General features: G+C 37.6%; 1 protein-coding gene across 1 annotated transcript in view; it reads left to right on the top strand.

The window, feature by feature from the left end:
- Positions 1–20,411, top strand: part of xpr1a (xenotropic and polytropic retrovirus receptor 1a) — a 97,165-nt gene that overhangs the window by 6,922 nt on the left and 69,832 nt on the right. The window contains exon 2 of the mRNA XM_051652941.1: positions 1,146–1,197. Within this exon, the coding sequence (XP_051508901.1) occupies positions 1,146–1,197 (52 nt within the window). The remainder of the gene's footprint in view (positions 1–1,145; positions 1,198–20,411) is intronic.

Genomic DNA, 20,411 nt, shown 5'->3' with positions numbered 1-20,411 from the left:
TATTTTAGTTTTATAAAGAGATAGGTAAGTCTATCACTAAAATCAGTTATAACTTCGGTTCCCCTTGTTGCATTAAACGCTAGTGGTGTGTGTCCAAACATTGAATAAAGCACTTTTTTGTGTTGTTTCTTCAAAGTTGGAGTGCTTGTAACTCCAGAAGTATTGAAGATATCTTAATATCCTTTTATGTTCTGGTTTGGAACAAACTTCCCTTTGCATATCATCCCAGAGATATGGGCACTTACTGTGACTCCTTGCGTAAATTGTTAAATGTTATTCGTTTTCAATGGTCGAAAACCAAATATGGGTCAAACTAGTTTTTCTTGTCCAAAGACCTGAAATACAAATTCTGTTGAAACTAGAAATGTACCTTTATTTATTCACATAAAAACAATGATTTAAAAATCTAAATTTTTGAGAGTCCACATAGGCTATTATTAAGAATAAGCGACACAAGTGGCAGTGTTTCTTCGGCTGAATGATTGATACCAAGTTAAATAACAGTAAAACCTATTGGTCAGATTGTACATCTACGTGGCTTACAGTCGGTCCAAAATGCTACATTTTCCTAAAAAAAAATAAAATAATCTGGCTTCCTTCATGAATAAATGGACCAGCACTAATTAATGAAGAACCTTGCTGACATCAAATCAGATCATTCAAATTACTGGCATGACCCTAGAGATCTATCAATCAAACTTGAGATCAAAGCCCTTTGGAATAGAGTTATAGAGTTTTCTCAGCCTCAAAAATATGGCAACAGACATTACATAATTGTCTAGAAATTGTATTACCTGCAAGGTTAACGGCATGCAGTGATAAGTGGTTAACCGTATTCCCAGAGAACTCAGTCATCATTTCACATGGAGTTACAGTATGTTTAAAGAAACAATAAATACATTTTAATTCATCACCATATCTGTAGGAAATTATCGCTCATAAGGCACTCATAGCATGCTAGAACATTTGAAGTAACCTCAGTTACCTTGCCAAAGTAAAATATCTTTACCTTGACAAGTTGCCTTAATAAAGTCTTATGATTCATCAAGGAATTCAGTGTAACTGAGAAGTCTGTTTGCCATTGGCCCATTGAACCATACCATAAGACTGATCTCATCATTAACATCTTGATTTTTCTGACACAGGCTTTCAAGGAGATGCTGTATGCAGCCCAGGACCAGGCTCCATCCATAGAAGGTAAGAAAACTCCTTACCGAACATGCATCATGACCAAACCCTTTTTCCATCTTGTGCTCATCTCCACCACCCCAAAACAAACTCTCTGCTATTAATAGTGGAAATTTCAGCAATGCCGCATCTCTTACAAGACAGTAGGACAGCTTGGCATAGCTATAATTAAATCAGGATGTCAGATGTCCGCTGAGGCGTGAGGGTGGTGGGTGTTACAGGGAAATTGTTTATCTCAGGCCCCATTAATCAGGAGTAAACAAAGTTCTTGGGTTTAAAATTATTTTGTCTCATAGTGACAGATTAAACCCAGCATTGCCCTTGACCCAGTCCTTCCAAATTGGTCTCTGATTTCGTCAATGTGTCAAAGTGAATTTTTGACTGGAGGAATTACTGATGAACTTAGATGAAAGATTGTGTGGTTGGTTATTATTACAATATTGTTGTTGGGAAGACAGGCATCATCAAATGTGACATTTTATGAATCAATTTCTTTTATCAATTCAACCAATGGAACAGTTAAATTGAACATGAAATCAAAATTGACCCTATTTACTGCAAACTCCAAAAGAATGGAAGCCCACTTTTCACAATCCATTCAATAGACCTTATTCACAGTACCACCATATTTGATTTTTGATGTGAATGAAAATGAGGCTGGATTGACTTAAAGTCTCCACAATGGCATCCACAGTTTAAAGCTGTAGAAAGCTCTTAGATTACATCACATTTTCCTAGGCTTCTGATCGACGCCTTTTTCACGTATCGATTATCATAAGATTTTCCTAATGATTATCGATATATATATATATATCGGGATTTTTTTCGATATAAATAGGGCTACCCATTGCATAATAGTCTGTCTTTTCAAACATACTGTATTTCTCAACACAACTTCCAAAATGAAAGGGTATCGCACACCGGATGTGTCTGGCAGACGAAATGACGCATTCTAAAATTCAAAACAGTTATTTTCTATGAAGCTATGTACGCATAAACTGCGGGCTCGCTGTCTCTCGAGGCTGCTCAAAAATCTGCAGCGCCACGGAGCACAACTTGCATAGTTTTCCATTAAATTTGAGCCAAATAATTATCAAAAGGACAAAGATTATTTCCTCCAGCCGTCAGTGGTTGATATATTGTGTATATGCATCTTTCATAGAGCCAACACAATGTATTTTCAGTTACAAGAATGTCTTTTTGTGGTTTGACAGCTTGAATGAAACCTCTACAAAGATACATACAGAGAAATTGCATAATAATTTCAAATCGTTCAGTTTGCACAGTTACACCAGTTTCATACACTAACCTGCAAACTCATCATCATCACTTTCATTCATATACTATAAGTAGAACAAACTTTGTAACTTTTGTGTGTATGCGTTCTGTGCGCTGATATATATATATATATATATATATTTATATATGTTTTTTATGCTTTTTAAACAGTATTGAAGGAGTTCCCATCTATGTTGGCCACTTATTGGCTGCTTTTCTTTATTATTTGGTCCAAGTCATCAATTTTTTTTTAATAATAAAATTTTTGTTTTATAATGAAATAAATTAATATGGTGGCACAAATATATTTTTGTCTACAAAACTAATTTCAAATATTTAAGCGTACACCTTCAGATCAAAAGATTTTTAAGATCATGAGAAACATTTGAGTCAAGTGTTTCAAAACTTCTGACCGGTAGTGTATATATATATATATATATATATATATATTTCATATTGAAGTGCCCTCTGTATTCATACATGGATACATGTCATAAATACGTGTTCTTTTGCCATTTAAACCTAGCGTGTCAGCTTAATTTTAACCAGCATTGTTTTGTGTGTCTCCCTCTCTGCACATCCGCTGCACGAGTGATAGAGGGGGAGAGAGTGTGCACTCTTATTCAGGTGACCATGAGAAAAGGGCACTTTTTGATAAAAACATAAAACAAGTAATTCTGAACAAACACTTCGATGTTCACAATAAATAAGTCTGAAAATGTCTGTTTGTATCTTACCTCAGTTTCAGTGAACTTGTTTACATTCAGCTGATCTGTTCGCTGATGAAGTTTGTTAGAGGTGGATACTGTTTGATAAAGATATACTTAACAAGAAACAGGAAAAATTCCCCAAATTATTTAATTACATGTGTAGGACGTTTGCATTGTAGGGATGTACATGCAGATTTCAGATATAAAACTGGTGATTGAATGACTAATGTTTACTCAGTGAAATGAGATGATTTCCTTTTAAGTCAATAGGGACATTGGAATGTTTGGGCATAGCAATATGGTGGCACAGTGGCTTCACTGATATGATGTCATGAGCAATCCAGTTCTATATATATATCAGTGGTTCTGTGCAAGGAGCATATACCCGTTCTATGTTGTGATACTAGTGCCTTGTGGCCTGCTTCAGTAAATGTTATATCACCCCCTTGTGGTCTCCCAATGTTATTACGCCGGACATTCAACAGAAGCCTAACTGAGTGAATTGGAAAGCATGCAAATCTTCTAATTCAAATGTTGTCTAATGTTAATATATCGATGCCTCAAAAATATATTGATAAAATAAAGTGCCGATCAGTAATCAATATTTTATGACATGCCTACATTTTCCACAACTCGTGTTTTCTGGAGGTTTTTTTTTTTGTTTTTTTACTGAAATCTCTTGGAAATATATATATATATATATATATATATATATATATATATATATATATATATATATATATATATATATATATATTTTATATATATATTTTGTCAGTGGAATGATCCCAAAACCTTTTTAACAACAATACAACATATTGAAGATACTGTAAGTCTGTCCCTCACAGCCTCATTGTCATTCCCATCAAAAATGAAATATGGTGCTACTGTGAATAAAGTCCATTCCCAATGCATAATATCTAGTCCCATCCTTAATTTTTTTCACACTGAAAATCCTGTTTCACATGGAAATATGTCACATTATGGAAATAAAATGGGTTGCAAATGTTGTTCCATGTTTACTTAAGGTGTTTTATGGCATTACATTACACAACAAAACATGACATGACTCAACATCCTTTGACAAAATATGAATTATAGATTGTGTGTGAAATATAGTGTAGTTCAAGTTGTCCTATGAAACAGTTAGTTGAAACATGAAAGATAGTACAGTATATTTTACCCGAAGCAAGACACATCCCACAATGTAGTGTCCATCTTTAAGAACCAACAACTAATAGCTCACAGGAGATTGCCTTGTGTGTGTGTGTGTGTGTGTGTGTGTGTGAATAGGTATAAGCTCCTGCCAACTAAAAAAAGAGATGTTCTTTCCAGTCAGTGGTTCTGTATATATGTCAGACTTTGGGTGAGTGTGGTGTGTGTATGTCTGGCAGGCCACTTTGACCTTGTTTTTGGAATATCGGGTTCCGTTGTGGTGGGAAAGGAAATAAAGTTGGCATGTCATTTTGACAGGATAACAGATTTATTGTGTTAAAAAAGGTTTGGGAAGAAAAGGAGGAAAAACCTGAGCTGAATTCTAATTGTGTTTTGCAGTGGTGGGCCGTGCATTTATAGTCTAGGCCTTCAGTGTGATTCATGTAATTAAGAAAACACAGTTTCACAATGAATAAGACACCCTATGCCTTTGGGCATCATACATTATGTCGCAGCTAACTAGTAATACCAATTAACATTTTAAAAACACGTCCACGCACGAAAGCCAGAACTTGAAACGACACTTAATGCTCAAGCAAGCCTAATTTTAACTGCAGCATGACAGTTTTGTGAAATGAATGTCTCCCGAACAGACATTCAAAAATCATAATTTTTCATATGAATCAACCAAGGAGGTCTATAATCTATCTAATTATATTTGAGATTTAAATGTTGCTTGCAATACATTTTGTTTCGTCAGGGTACATGGTTATGCTGCGTTCCATTCAAGTTGGATGAGGATATTCATACTTGATATCTCCGACCTTAAATGCATTCCATTCCCCGATATTCAGAAGATGACGTCTAAGGAAACAAAACTGCAACGCTCCCGTTAGCTTAGCAGGGGTTTGACTCTCATTAGAGATGTCTCCTTGCAACCCAACTGATAAACAATGCTACAGCGCTAGCATTTGTGCTTCAGGTGTACGATTATCAAAAGAGATTATAAAGTTTTATACACCTGTTTCTGCAGGCGTTTGTTAAACAAATATCATGTAATGTGGAAACAAACTCATTTATCGATATTACTTAATAAAGTGAATGCTTATCACTTACTTTGTATATCTCCCTGAGTGTCAACATGTTTGTGTGACATCATGCCCCTGCATCTCGGTGAAATCGGAGTTGAAAATTTCTGCACGAGCCTACAAGTTGTAATTCTGACTTTAAGATGCATTCCATTACACTTTTCCTAGTAGGTAAAGTTGTAAAATCCGACTTTCCAAGTTGAATGGAACGCAGCACTACTTTTCAAAACTTGATCCGACACTGAATGCTCCAGCAGCCTAATTTACACTTAGAAAACTCCTGATGTTGCTATAACAATGCAAAAAGCACTTACCAATTTGCTTGAGGTGAAAATTAGTCCTCCTTTTCTGTTTAATAAATTAAGCAATCTCACGGTCATGCAGAAAATCTCGTGTTTTTAAATTCATAAGGATATCTTTCTCAACGGCAATACCAGCAGTGATAACAGCTGACTCGTCAGCAAGATCTCACGCTCTTCACTTTCAGATTACGTACATCATTTAAATTGTGATTGCATCACTCAAGGCCAGCTAGAAGGCCTGGACTGGGACATATCCTAAAGACCAAACCCACCAAGAACAAATAAATCATCTGATTGGCTGATGAATCTGACAATCTGACATTAGATGTGCATTCATTTGCACTGCACGTGCTGCTTCGGCTTCCGGCATGCGATTTGTGAAACGGCTGTCATGTTTCGCTTGTAAGCATCAAGGAATAATTTTGACTGGATAAACTTTAGTTTTTCTCTATTTGTTTGTAGATTAATTAAGAGTGGAAAGCGATTAAGAATACATAGGCAAAAAGGTGATTGAGAATGAAAGGATGAAAAATATTTACTTATTTGGCATGTTAGGCCAGCAGAGAAGGCTTTGCTGGCCCTGAGAATTCACCACTGGTGTTTTGCTTACTGACCAGCCTAAGAAATACTCATTCCTGCATGTTGTCAACCCTGGTTTAACATTATCACTTAAATCCACAGGTTGCTTGTTGATGCACAACAAACACATGAATGGTTATTACTGTAAATTCATCACTGATCCATTTGTCTCCTTTAGAATTATTTTATTTTTTGCAGTCAAAGCAAGGGGTACCATGTTCAAAAAATGCCCAAGCAAACAAGTAATTTATGGGTTATGGTTTGCTGGTTCAATCCTTGCAAGTAGTGACTTTTGAGCCATCATTACTGTGCTCTTGAGACATATAAGAGTCTGCACATGACAGATCCTTATATTTCGTATGCACTGTTTTTTAAATTGCACTTGTGTTGCATCTTGTGTTTTTTCCGCTGCAAGAGTTGTTTGTAAGATGGCATGTTAAGCTCTACCTTTATAAAACACATCTATAGACCCCTCCAGTCTGTTCCATTAAATCACACGTATTTTGTGAACAGTTGTTTTGGATAAAAATAAAAGTAGTGCAAAGAAGACCTTATGCAAATTTACAACTGTGTTAAAGTTGTAAATTTTTGTTTTTATGATTTTACCCTTATGAATGTGAGAGGAAGATCCATTGATTAACAGTTATATCACGCAACCCCAAGATTAAGCTTGTTTAAAGTTTAATGATAATGTGGCCAATGTACGGTATTGTTATCCATGCCAGCATCTAAATCCTTCAGATCAGAACTAATCCTCAAAGATCAATAGCTTCTCCCTTTCCCAGCATTTAGTTGAAACCCCACACAGTTTCCAGTATCACTACAGCGCAGTCCTTTCTTTCCTTTAAAACCGCTTTGAAGTTCCTCTGCAGTAAAAGTGGATTGATGGATAATGAAAGAGTGGAAAATAGAGCAACAGAGAAATTGAAGCACCTGTAAGGCAGCTTTCGTTTTTACTTTCCTGTCTATCAAAAGTCGTAATGTGATTTGTGAGACACATAAAGCTTAGTGCAGCAGTTTTTTCGCATATAGGTCTGTAGTGTCAGAGTCTGTTGAGATCAAGTGATGATTTCATTTAATAAACCGACCAAGAAAGAGTAATTTCCGTAGTTAGATTTATGAGGATTTTTTTTCCTACACTGTCTGTGGAGTGTTAGAAAGATGGAATTTGATATTCTGCGAACATACTGGTGCCCCAGGGAAGCAATTTATTGGGTTATTACAGTCCTCTCTCTCTCTCTCTCTCTCTGACCAGATCTGATATAGTCATATTGAAAGCTCAATGTTGAAAGAGGTGCAGTTCAAAGTGTCTGTATCCCCATACACTGTCAGGAACACAGATCGGCTCAGTATGCTAACATGTTCAGGCACGGAAATGAGCAACTGACGTCCCTAATGGGACTGTGATACGGGAAAGCTTTATAAATGCTTGGAAAGGGGGGCCTGGGTAGCTCAGCAAGTAAAGATGCTAACTACCACACCTGGAGTCGCAAGTTCCAATCCAGGGTGTGCTGAGTGACTCCGGTCAGGCTTCCTAAACAACCAATTGGCCCAGTTGCTAGGGTGGGTAGAGTCACATTGGGTTAACCTCCTCATGGTCGCTATAATGTGGTTCTCACTCTTGGTGGGGCATGTGACGAGTTGTGCGTGGATGCCGCGGAGAATAGCGTGGGCCTCCACATGCTCTACGTCTCCACAGTAACGTGCTGAAGAAGCCACGTGATAAGATGCGTGGATTGACGGTCTCAGACGTGGAGGCAACTGAGATTCGTCCTCTGCCACCCGGAGTGAGGCAAGTCACTACGCCACCACCAGGACTTAGAGCGCATTGGGAATTGGGCATTCCAAATTGGGGAGAAAAGGGGTGAAAAAAAAGTGCTTGTAAAGACAGAGGGTGAAAGATCAATGTTAAATTACTATGGTGCATAAGACCCCTTGCAAAAGCTGTTTATTGTGAGTCAGTTGCTGCCACACCTAGTGACCTGTCTACCTAGACAGCATTTTAAGAGATCATAGTAACACAAAGGCTTTTCCAAAAGGTAGGCAGCAACATTTTACTACCTTCTAACATACCTAATTTTGGCCAAATTCTGCGGTAGTATCACATGCATTCTTCACTAAGAAGGTAATCCCAATAATGCATTGTAAGGAGCTATCATGATATACCGAACTGATACCGAAAAAGTAACGCAAAAAATGATCTGGTCTAATTAATGTGTATTTAATTTATTTGATGTGTACAATATCTTAGCAATATGCTAAAGTAAATCATTATAGAGCGCAACAGAGCCCATCCACTTTTTCAGCTGTACTGGTTCAGGAAGTATATTTCCCATTCATTTTTTCCATAAAATTTTTAAAAATCCTTCATAAAAGAGTTCTAAGCCATGAACCAAACCAATCAGCTTCGAAGTGAATCGCATCATTACAAACTTTGATTTGAAGCAATTAAAAAAATTATTAAAAATCGGACAAAAAGACAAATGTACAAGCCTGTGTATTTAACATCTTTAATGATGGAATGAACTACAGTCAAATGAAGCACTGCAAATTACCAAATAAACAATGGAAAAATATAAAACTACTGATTTAAAGTTTAGAAGTATAGAATCAATATATTAATTATATTGCAAAATATTCAGATATATACAAATACTGTATATAAGTAGTTTGAAAGTGTAGGGTGGCTGCATCACTCGCAGTGCATTGTGGAAGTGGGCGGTAGCTGCTGAGCTGTTTTTTTCGCATGCTTTGTTTGCCACGATTCTCTGATCGGATAGATATTTCTCTGCTGGATCATGGGTAGTTTAGTTCTTAACCAGAAATTCTGCTATTAAACACTATTTAACTGCTTTTAATGAAGTTGAATTAGTGCAGACTGATGACTTCAACTTTGGAGCTCTCAGTAGGTCAGTCTTTTAAGGTTTATAAATTATCATTAACAATCAATTCCCCTATGGAATTTTTTATTTTCTTTATTTGGGAACCAGACTTTATGAGGTTCCATTTCATGTAGGATGCTAACTTAGAAGGCAGATGCCTATGTAGGCAGTAGACAGCAAGGCAGTTAGCCACAAAGCTCATTTGCATTTAAAAATACAAAGTTGTGACAAATAAGCAATACTTTGCCATAAGGGTTGGTCAGAACAGTATATTATTGTAAGGAACTGCAATTGTTTGCCCATGGTTACCTACAGTAAATGTCATCTGACTCCCACCACTAAGCAGAACAACAACCATGGAGCGTTTCAAAACATTGTAGTCCTTCCTTTCAGCTTAGCTTTCCATTTTTAAAATTAGTTGAGGTCTAATTAAAGTGAGTGGATTTAAACAGCTTTTCATGCAAGATTTTTGTGGATTTGGAATCTCATTTGGTATTTAACCTGCTCTGCAAGCTTTTTGTCTGAGCCCAGCAGTTGTGTAATTAAAGAAGAGTCAGCAATGAAGGAAATATGAGCACTAACTGGACAACTTTCACCCTTCTTTGCTCTCTCTCTCTTCCTCTCTCTCTCTCTCTTCTCTTACCAGAGCACTTGAGATTGAGCTAAATCAAATTAATTTGAGCATTACTTGAGATTTACAAACAATAACTACAGTAATAGACAGGAATGAGTGGAATTTTTAGTGCCTGTGGAGCTATTTGTTGCAGGGTCAGTACAGAGTGGATTTCTCCATGTGTCTACAGGGGTGTGATCTTGCGTATGTTACTGGGTGGAGCTTTCCCTACTGTAGCTTTAGTGAGTGATATGGAGGAGGTCTAGTACACTTTGCATCTTATTCTGGACAAGAACTGACCTGAAATCTGAAATCACTCTGAGAACAGAGCAGAATAAACAGGTGTGCTTTATAATGGATTTTTGTTTACTTGCTATATTTCAAACAAAGCTCTTAAATATCTTTGAAATAATTGATGACACAAACCTTGTTAACTTCAGTGACTAGTTCCTCTTCTGGAGCACTCATTGTAACAGTCTGGTATCTTATAAACTCAACTACTGTGCGACCTGACTCTCAGAAATTTTGAAATGATATATTGTGACAAGGAGGAAGGCAGGGCCGGGCCGTGACTATGCACGTCTGGCCCCCAATCGAGCTAATCAGCCAAGGAGAGGGATAAGTGCAACGAGATGTGGCAGTTCAGGAGAGAGAGAGCTACGGACAGCTGCCCTGTATGCGTTTATGTTTGTGTGTTTTTGTGTTTGAGTTTATTAAAACATTACTTTGATGCTTCATCTGGTTCCTGCCTCCTCCTTTCCATTGAACCCTATTACATTGGTGCCGAAACCCGGGAAGGAGGAGGGATGCGCTGTCGTGGAGTCCTCACCACTGCCGTCCACCCAGGGGAGCAGCCGCGGCCATCTGCCAGGGGACGGAGGAACGGGCACCATCCGCGAGGGGAGGAGGGGCTCGCTGCCAGCCGCCTGGAACGGTGGAGCCACTGCCAGGGGCGGAGGAGTTCCCTACCGGCCGCCAAAACGCAGAGGGGCGTTCCATCCGCCAGGGGTCAGAGGACTGCCTCCGGTCTGCCTGGGGAGGAGCGGCTGTCATCCGCCAGAGGGTGGAGGTGATCAAGGACCAGGCAACGGCGTGTCTGGGAACCGGGGAGCAAGTTTTTTTCTCTCTCTACACTCTCTCTCTCTCACTGTTGCTCCACCTTGCCCTTTCTCTCTCCTCTTTTTTTTGTTTTGTTTTTCCCTCCCTTGAGAGGTGGGGCCACAAGGGCAGCGACCATCCTCAGAAAGGAGGAGGGGGGGATGTAAGTCATGCCGGGGGTTTCCACGGCCTGAGGCAAAGGAGGGAGGAGTGTGACGAGGAGGAGGGCGGGGCCGGGCCCTGACTACGCGCGCCCGGCCCCCAATCGGGCTAATCAGCCAAGGAGAGGAATAAGTGCAGCGGAATGCTGCAGTACGGGAGAGCACCACATGCAGCTGCCATGTGTGCTTTTGTATTCTGTATCTTTTTGTTTAAGTTTTCATTAAAATATTATTTTGACTGTTCAGCCGGTTCCCGCCTCCTCCTTGCCCATCCAAACCCTGTTACATATATATATTTCTTTATTTATTCATTAATTTATTTATTTATTTTTGACATATAATATACCTCTTCATACCCCAGTGTCTGAAATCTATTTTTTATACAAAGGTGTCTCCTTTGTATGGGCAGATTCCGGACTGATCTTCCTGGTTTCCATTGAATTCTACAGCCTTTCAAGGTTTAATGACTCTGAATCAATACAATCTTCATCTACTCTATAGCTTGAGCTCCTGACTGGCTGTCTGCTCAGACACACCTCCAGTAATCCAATAGAGAGAGAGGGTGAAATGATCTTCACAGCTGGAGTGAACACAGAGAAATAAAAATAATAATAATAATTTCTAGAGCAAATAGTTTTCCTAAAAATTCATTTCGAGTTGGTGCATTTTTAAGTTTCCAGGAGGTGTTGGTTATTCATGTTTTTGAGATGTTACATACATTACAGCTGATTTTTTGAAAAAGCTGCTTTAGAACAGTGTGTATTGGGAAAAAACTATTCAAATAAAATGTATTTGACTTGATTTGAGTTTTATGTTACAATGTTTTTTTTACTTTGGCAAAACAAGTCAAACAAACAAGTGATCATTGTACCAATCAGAAATTAGCAGAAATAATTCTGATTCAAAGTAATGACCAGCATCATCTAGTCACTGCCAACCATGTTAAAATAAAATCATGCATTATAAATTCTGAATCTATGTACTCATTACCATTGTCCCATGTCTGCCAAACATGCTGAGTGGTTCAAACCTCATCTGAAGCCTGAAACGTTTGGTCAGATGTTAGGAGTGAATGCACTTGGCTGCATAGGAAAGCTATAGGATGCTCCCTTGCTCCCTGTTTAGTGAATTACTTAACCTCCAGTGTGCTGTCTGTCTGCACTGGTCTCAGAACAGTTCTGCACCTTGTTTTCGCACAAGGTTAAATTTTGGAGTGAAAATCGTAAATTATCATTCTATGTGTAAACAGAATACTGTAGTCACTTCCGAACTCATTGACTCACTTCCGAACTTCCAATCGTTGACATAGTAAAATGCAGTTGTCACTCCCGTAAAAAAATGAACTTTGAATGTACAGAAGAGTGATAACCGTATTTAGCTGCAGGGGGTATGTTGTACCCAAATTGTAATGCGTATGTCTTTGTATCTTTTGTACTGCATGTGAATTTGCATGTGTATGTGTGTCTGTTGTTTATGGATTTCATACAGCTCATTTTAAGCTGAGTAGAGCTCTTGTCAAGGGGAGCTGTGAGCAGCTTGTTGCCTGCTGAGAGAGCAGCCTGTATAATTAGTGTTTGGGGCTTGTTCTGATCAAAGAGCAGCAAATGGCAACATTCTCTTACTTCCACTTAGAATCTGGACACACACACTGTGATGGACCAAATTGTCCATTCTGGTTTGAAGTCTTTTTTATTATCAATTTCCATTCACACAGACTTGATTAAATGCTAAAATGTATTTCAAAGCACATATTCAAAAAGATCTGGCTACATTTGCCTTTCATTCAGTTGCTTTTTTTCACTAAATAATTGCGAATGAATAAGCTATTTAATACCATCTAGACTACCCACAATTTCAAAATTAATATTTGAATACAAGGTTCCTTTAAAGGTGAAGTGTGTAATTTCCGTCTCTTTAGCAGCACCAAACGGAATTGCAAAAGTAATGAACACTCCTCCCACTTACCAAACAAATAGCCATGCCCCAAACTCATGCTAGTCCGGATACTCAAACAAACAGCCATGTTTGCTTATCGAAGGAATCAACCTGCGAATGGCTTGCTTATTGTTGACTCTGCATAATAAGCTGAGATAGGACAAAGTAGGACTATTTTAATAAAAAATAAAAATGTCATGCAACCCAATTAATTTAAACCATAGCATAAATAATAGTGGCCTATTTTTCTTCCAGCCACCTCCCATTTGCTTTTGTGCTGCAGAGGTTTAATATCATCTTTGTCTGTCATCTGTCTTTGTCCGTTTGTTGTTTTGACAGAAATGTGGCTGCTGTTTAAAGATAGGAGGTCTTGTTGATGTTGTTGTCATTTGGCACACGTGTCGAGGTGCAGCAGCTCTCATTAACACGGATTCCGATTGGGGAGCTTTGAGAATGCACCGTTCACCAGTTGTGCTGGCCCAAGGACACAAGGGGACACATGGGCCTCATTCAAGGGGTCGGTAGCTTGGCAGAACCAGCATGGCTTCAACCTCCCATACTGTGCATTATTAATGGACTTCTTCACAAGCTGTCACTCAGATTTGGAGCAAAGATGCTAATTATGTGCTAGCTGGTTTGTGGTAACCTCTTTCTTAGTGGAGAAAAAAACAAGCCTACACTGATAAAAAAATGCTTCAGATTTGTTTTTGTTCATATGAAATTCATATATAGAAATAAGGATATAAATAAGGTGGAAAAGTTGTAAGCCTCCAGCCACAAATTATGATAAAGATGGTATGCACAACCTATTTAGCTTCATTAATACGTCATTTTTATAAGTATATATACTAAATATAGTAGACGGGACTTGATTTTATCCACCAGGATTTGATTGGTTCTAAACATGCTAGATTAATATTATGTTTTCCCAATTAATAGAAATGAAAGCTCAGAAAAACGTGTGGTTGGTGATTGACAAGCATTTACAGAAGAAAAAACACTGGAGTTTGTGTAATAAGAAAATACAAACCACTTCCTCTTAAAGTTAGATACAACATCTCATAGCAAGACGAGACCTCTGAAATGTGCTCTCTGCAGTCTAAACCAGCACAAAGTCAAACAGCTGAACCAAGATGCAGTCAGGGAGACAGTAGAAGAATCCCATATCTCATGTTATATGCAGTTCCTGCTTTATGGCCTCAGCTACAGTGCTTAGAGCAGTGAACTCCAAATCCAGGGGACATGAAAGTCTGTCCATCCATTATTCATCTGTAAATTACATCAAGGCCAAACGGTGTTGGTGTGGGGGTTTGTAGAGTGTAGGCAAAAGGCAGGGGGAGGGGAGGACAGGAGGTTATGGGTGTCAGCAAGAGTCAAGGTCTTCTTCGAAAACCTGCACTTAGGCTTTTAAACATCTGATACAGCTTGTTATGGATGCATCTGTGAATCTCTGTGGGTGTTAGTCAAAGGTGCTAATTCAGTTAACTGTAGTCATGTGTTGGTCATAAAGATAAATAAAAAAATAAAAAATATTGTATTGTATTGTATCGTACATTACAATGCTCCCGATTCTGTAGCATATGTATTGTTCGATACATTAATAAATACATAACTGGTAAGATGAATAAAACTAAGCAATGCAACACTGAGAGCTGCGAAACAGTCTCCTCCCTGGAGAGGCGACACTGAGTGCTCATACGAAAACAGAGCAACTAGTCTACATAGGCGAGTTGAGAGCACGAAGATCGATGGCAAACGGCAAGTAGAATGTAGCGTTACAGCTTGTCGAATTTTCCAAACAATGGTGTCATGTTCCGGTGCTACTGTACATCAGATACATACAGTACATGTCATTTTATTTACGCCGGCATCTCCGTGCAAATCGGTGGATTTGCGAGGCAGAAACAGCAGTAGCAAGTTGCCAGCCTCTCCCAGCCAACACAAAGCGTCTTTACATGCACAACAAGGTGCTCAGATCTATCAAAAACCAGCTTATTAAAAAATCCGACAACATAACAAACCTGTGATTATATGAGATTTATTATTCTCTGCTTTTGATGTCAAAATGTAAACGAATATGAGCACAACACATGCACGCATTGGATAAGCTGGTAAGAACGGCGATAAAGTTTACATGCAAAGTGAAATCGGGGGAAGAGAGCAAAAAAATTACGTGTAATAATATTGGAAATAGTATTGGATTATGTGCATTTATCGAAAAGCCAGAGGTCAGGCTCAAGGTTTTATTTTCTCCACTAACTAACATTGAAAGTTTTGTCCTCCTTGCCACAGTCACCTTTAGCTTGCTTGCTGGGGGTTTTAAGACTTTAAGGCATGATTTTATATAAAGCTGCTTTGAAACGATTTGTATTGTAAAAAGTTCTTTACAAATAAAAAGGACTTGAATGTAGACAAACTAATTTTTCTCAAAAAAAGAGTTTTTTAGATTTTAAATTTTTTTGAGTTTTTTGAGTTTTTCTCATAACAATCTGCCGATAAATGCATTGCTGTTGTTTAAGATACTTTATTATACAGAGCTTTACTTTATTGCCAGTGTCAGACACTGTTGTGTAATATATTTATTACATACTGTACATTTATGTCCTTGAATTAGTTTAAGTTAAGAAAAAAAAAATATGGTTGCTGTTTTTTTTTTAAATGATCGTATAGTATCGTGAAACTTTTGTATCGTTACATGCCTAATGGAAGGAGACATGATTAAAAGTGTTAGTCCATATTTATACTGTATATAAAACATTTAAGGGTGATTGTATGTACTTAAAGTGTATCGCAGTGGTTGCTTGGTGTATAGTGAACTTGTTTTTATATAGGTTTAGTTTAATATCTTGAAAAGCAAGAAATGGAATTATATGTTGAAACATAACATTTTCCTCAAGGGATGCACCAGTATAGACATGTTAACTGCTACAGATAATGATAATAATTTTTATTTCGGCCAATAACAGATATAATACCAGATATTGTACATATATATTGTATATATTGTTTTGTCTCTTCTTCAAAAAAGTGTGCACAGAGACATTTCCAATCTAGAATTGTACATATTTCAAGTAAAATCGGACATCGAAACATTTTAATGTACAATAGAAACTCATTTAGCAAAATTTAGTAACCAATTAAATACTTTCGTAACTGGGCGTAGACAAAGGCCACATCCACACTACTAAGTTTTCATTTGAAAACACATACATTTTGCTTTGTTTACGCCTCTCATCTATATAAGAATGGCATAAAATGGAGCGTTTCGAAAACACTCCTGTAACACTCTCACCAATGATCTGGCTCTGATTAAACGTCTAGGGAAACTACAATTAAATTAAACTACTAGTGAGATGCACATCTAAATAATTTCAATCAGAGAAATGGTTAAAAACACAGAATATTACTCAGAAATACTCAGTATCTAAGTTCAAATACATTAAGGAAAGTTTGGTGGTGACTATTATTGTGAAACACAGTGCAATTACTCAGTTAAGTACTTCAAGATCAGGTAAACTCTCAAAAATATGTCAATACAACAGTTTCTTATCACAAAAAAATAAAATAAAAATAAACAAAATTGAAATCAGAACAAATAAGGGATATTTAAGACCTCTTTTTTTCTCTTTTTGTTGTATTGTGTATGTTCTGATCACTGATTTCAACACTTCAATTTAAACAAAATAAAGAAAAATAAAGAAAACACCCATACAACAGGCCTTGGAGAAAACTCAGTCTTTCTGCCACGAGCAGGCCCGTCTGCTCGCATTGATGTTCTCACCTGCTCCAAGGGAGTCAATCACACTCTTAAATGTACATCAATCAATCTCTAATGAAATCTGAACTGTGTTGTTGTTTGTTGTGGTTTTTTTTTGTTTTGTTTTTTTAAATGGATGCGCTTATATCAGTGTAACGTTGTTGTTGTTGTTGCTGACAATGACAGTTCACAATACCTGACAATGGCAAACATGAGGCTTAAATACATGGACAAGGGAGAAACATGACAATGATAACCAATGACAAGACAGAACTGATAACAAGGTAACAAGACAATAAACCAATGAAAGCAAGACACATAAACATGGAGGGAAACATGAAATCACATGACCAGGGAACCACATGACATGAAACATGAACAGGAACTAAACTTTCAAAATAAAAGACATGAAAAACATAAACAAACACATACAATCCTGACAATCAAACAGTTCTGATGAAAATTCAGGAGTATTACTTCTCTGGTGTGTTCACCTGTTCACGCTCTCCCCCGATCTGGGTGTGTAATCACAGAGTCCTCTTTGCACTCTCAAATCCCGCCCCTTGAACTTCAGAGGTTAAGCAGTAAACTTCTCCCATTGGCTAACAATTAGGATTTATCTCAAAACACCCAATTACTTTTTTCTTTAAACAGAAATAATAATTTTAAACACTTTAGAATGAAATAACATTAATTATGAATAAAGCATGATTATATCTTAAACAATTTCCAATTATGAATTTAGTCTTTTTTTCAATTTACATGACTTTATGACATTATAAAGAGCTCATTTTAGCAGGGCTCTACACTCTTCAGAATCATTACTGCATACTTTGGAAAACTGGATACTTAGGAAACTGGAACTTGGAAGGTTTTATACTTAAACAGATTAGTGTGGACGTGGGCAAAGATTATTCTGTTGAACAATATAAGTCCTGATATTATCTGCTTCCAATATCAGCCAAATCAGACCAATGCCAATAATTAAAAAATGCTAATATGCTGATAGCCACCAATATACAGTAAAGTGGATCCATATTTTGCTCTGTATGTTAAATTTATCATTGTGGCACATGCTTTTTTGATCATGTCCAGGGGCGGACTGGCCATAGGGAGAACCGGGACTTTTCCCGGTGGGCCAGCCTCGAAACGGGGCTGAACGGGTGGCGATAAGCTGAAACGGGCTGCCGCGTTATGCCGAACGGGCCACGACTGGCTGAAGAGGGCCGCAAAACGGCGCCGCGATATACTGAAGGGGGTCACGATATACAGAAAAGGACAGCGGCAGTGTAGACTGAATGGGTTAGTTTAGTTTAGTATTTAGTTGAAATTCAGTTGAAATTCATTTTGTCTCATTTCCAAAGATTTTTGCGCAACACAGACTGTAATAAACAACTAGATTTTTGCGTTTCCTATATTTGAGTGGTGCTTGATTGTGCAACACTTGCCAATAAGATGCTTGGGTGTTCTGAGTGGTTGCCAGGACATTGCTATGTGGATTCTATGGTGTCCTGGGTGGTTGCTAGGTTATTTTTAGGGCGTACTGGGATTGTTTTTAGGTACTGTTACTTACAGGCCCAATTCAAAAGATACCTCTTTTAAGTATCTTTATTATACTGATCCCTATATATGGCTCGGGTCCGTCTTTCAATATAAGTGTATGGTTTTTTTTCCTTCCAATTTATCATCCAAATCTGATCACTTAGAAAAGTAACAGCACGTCTCCCGTCAACAAGCCACACAATTTGAATTTTGAAAAACCCAACAAATTCAAACAAACTTCAATAATAAACACACAGCACCAGTCAGTATTGTGTCTGGGACATCTGTAGTCCTTAACGCTACAGAACACAGATGTCATCAGTGTCTTCACTTGCACTTCGATAGCTGCCATCTTTGGTTGATCTGTCTCATGTGTATCTCCGCATAACAGATTGTGTTGCTGAGAGGTCTGCTGTCTTCAAAACATTCATCTTTAATTTATATTTTAAAGGTATTTTTTTCTCCATGGAGTTCACAGGTGCCAGGCACCCCTATAGCAATGTGAGAAAATTGTTCAGACCTATGCAGAGCATCACGTAAGCACTGAAAAGGAAGGGTGGTTTTACATTTTGATGGGTTGTTGTGGTAAACAGTAGACTTTTTCCATGTTATAAATGTGTTTCTCATAGGATTAACAATTTCCAGTTAGTCAACCTGTTCATGCAACTATCCATTTTGTCACCTTGGCCTATTTGCTTTTTTGTCAAGAACTCATTTACTGGCTTATAGGAAACATTTTACTTCTTTATAGGGGCTAAATTTATCCTGGTGCCTTTGTGAACCAAAGCAGGTAGGTTTAAATTGACTGTGGCCCCTTTGGGTCAGTGTGTATTGGGTTTTGTGTGTGTGTGTGTGTGTGTGTGTGTGTGTGTGTGTGTGTGCGCGTGCGTGCGTGTGTGCGTGTGTGTGCGTGCGTGCGTGCGTGCTGTGTGTGTGTGTGTGTGTGTGTGTGTGTGTTCGTGTGTGAATGTGTGGGTATTCCCATGTTGGGTCGGATCCTTTTTATGCCATACTGTAGCCCTGAGCAAAGCACTTAATGGAGAGACATTGTTGACATTGACAGGGATTGGTCGACAGTACAGACATAAGGAAAGTCCTGGAGCTCATTTCGTTATAAACACCCACAATTATGGTTGGGCATTATAGCTATGTTTAATATATAATATTGAATTATTTTCATTTACATGCACCACCAAAATAACAATGCATTGTAAATATATAAGCATGTAAATATTGCTGTTTATTACAAAACTTTTAATACATACAAGAACTTTTGAATCTATTCATTGAAATGGACTGATTCACTTAAAAGAAGCGAACTTACCAACCCATAAAGGAATATTCCGGGTTCAATACATGTTAAGCTCAATCAACAGCATTTGTGGCATAATGTTGTTTATGACAAAAAATTATTTAGACTCGTCCCTCCTTTACTTTAAAAAAGCAAATATCGAGGTTACAGTGTGGCACTTACAATGGAAGTGAATGGGGCCAATTTTTGGAGGGTTTAAAGGCAGAATACTTACATTAATTCTTCTGTTAAAACTCATGTATTATTTGAGCTGTAAAGTTCTTTAAATTGTCATTTTTAAAGTTGTTTTATGGTTTAAGGGTTTGTTGACATTATATCATCATGGCAACGAAGTTGTAAAATTGTCAATAACTTTACACAGAAAATTCAAGTAAGCGATTTTATCACACTAAAATCATGTTCTGTAAAATACATGCATTTTGTTTTTGTCTTGTCGCTATACTTTTGAAACAGTGAGTATTTTAACATTTACCGATTGGCCCCATTCACTTTCATTGTAAGTGTCACACTGGAACACAGTTTTTTGCTCTTTGTTTTTAAAGAAAAGAAGGGGCAAGCCAAAATAAATGTTTATGGTAATCAATATTATGCCACAAATGCTGTTGATTGAGCTTAACTTGTATTGTACCCGGAATATTCCATTAACTGTTTTTGCTACTGACATTTATCTCAGAGATGCTGTTAAAACCGCATTAAAGGTGCTGTAAGCGATTTTTTCATGGAAAGGTATGCAAAAAACGTTCCTACTTCCTGAAAGATATTAATGAAATAAGTGTCGTGAGATATCTCACCTGTCTCTGTGACAGCTCTA

Source organism: Myxocyprinus asiaticus, chromosome 24 (assembly GCF_019703515.2).
Source record: "Myxocyprinus asiaticus isolate MX2 ecotype Aquarium Trade chromosome 24, UBuf_Myxa_2, whole genome shotgun sequence".
In the NCBI taxonomy this organism is placed as follows: domain Eukaryota; kingdom Metazoa; phylum Chordata; class Actinopteri; order Cypriniformes; family Catostomidae; genus Myxocyprinus; species Myxocyprinus asiaticus.
Note: the sequence above shows the minus strand (reverse complement) of the source record. Positions and strands in the feature narration are given on the sequence as shown.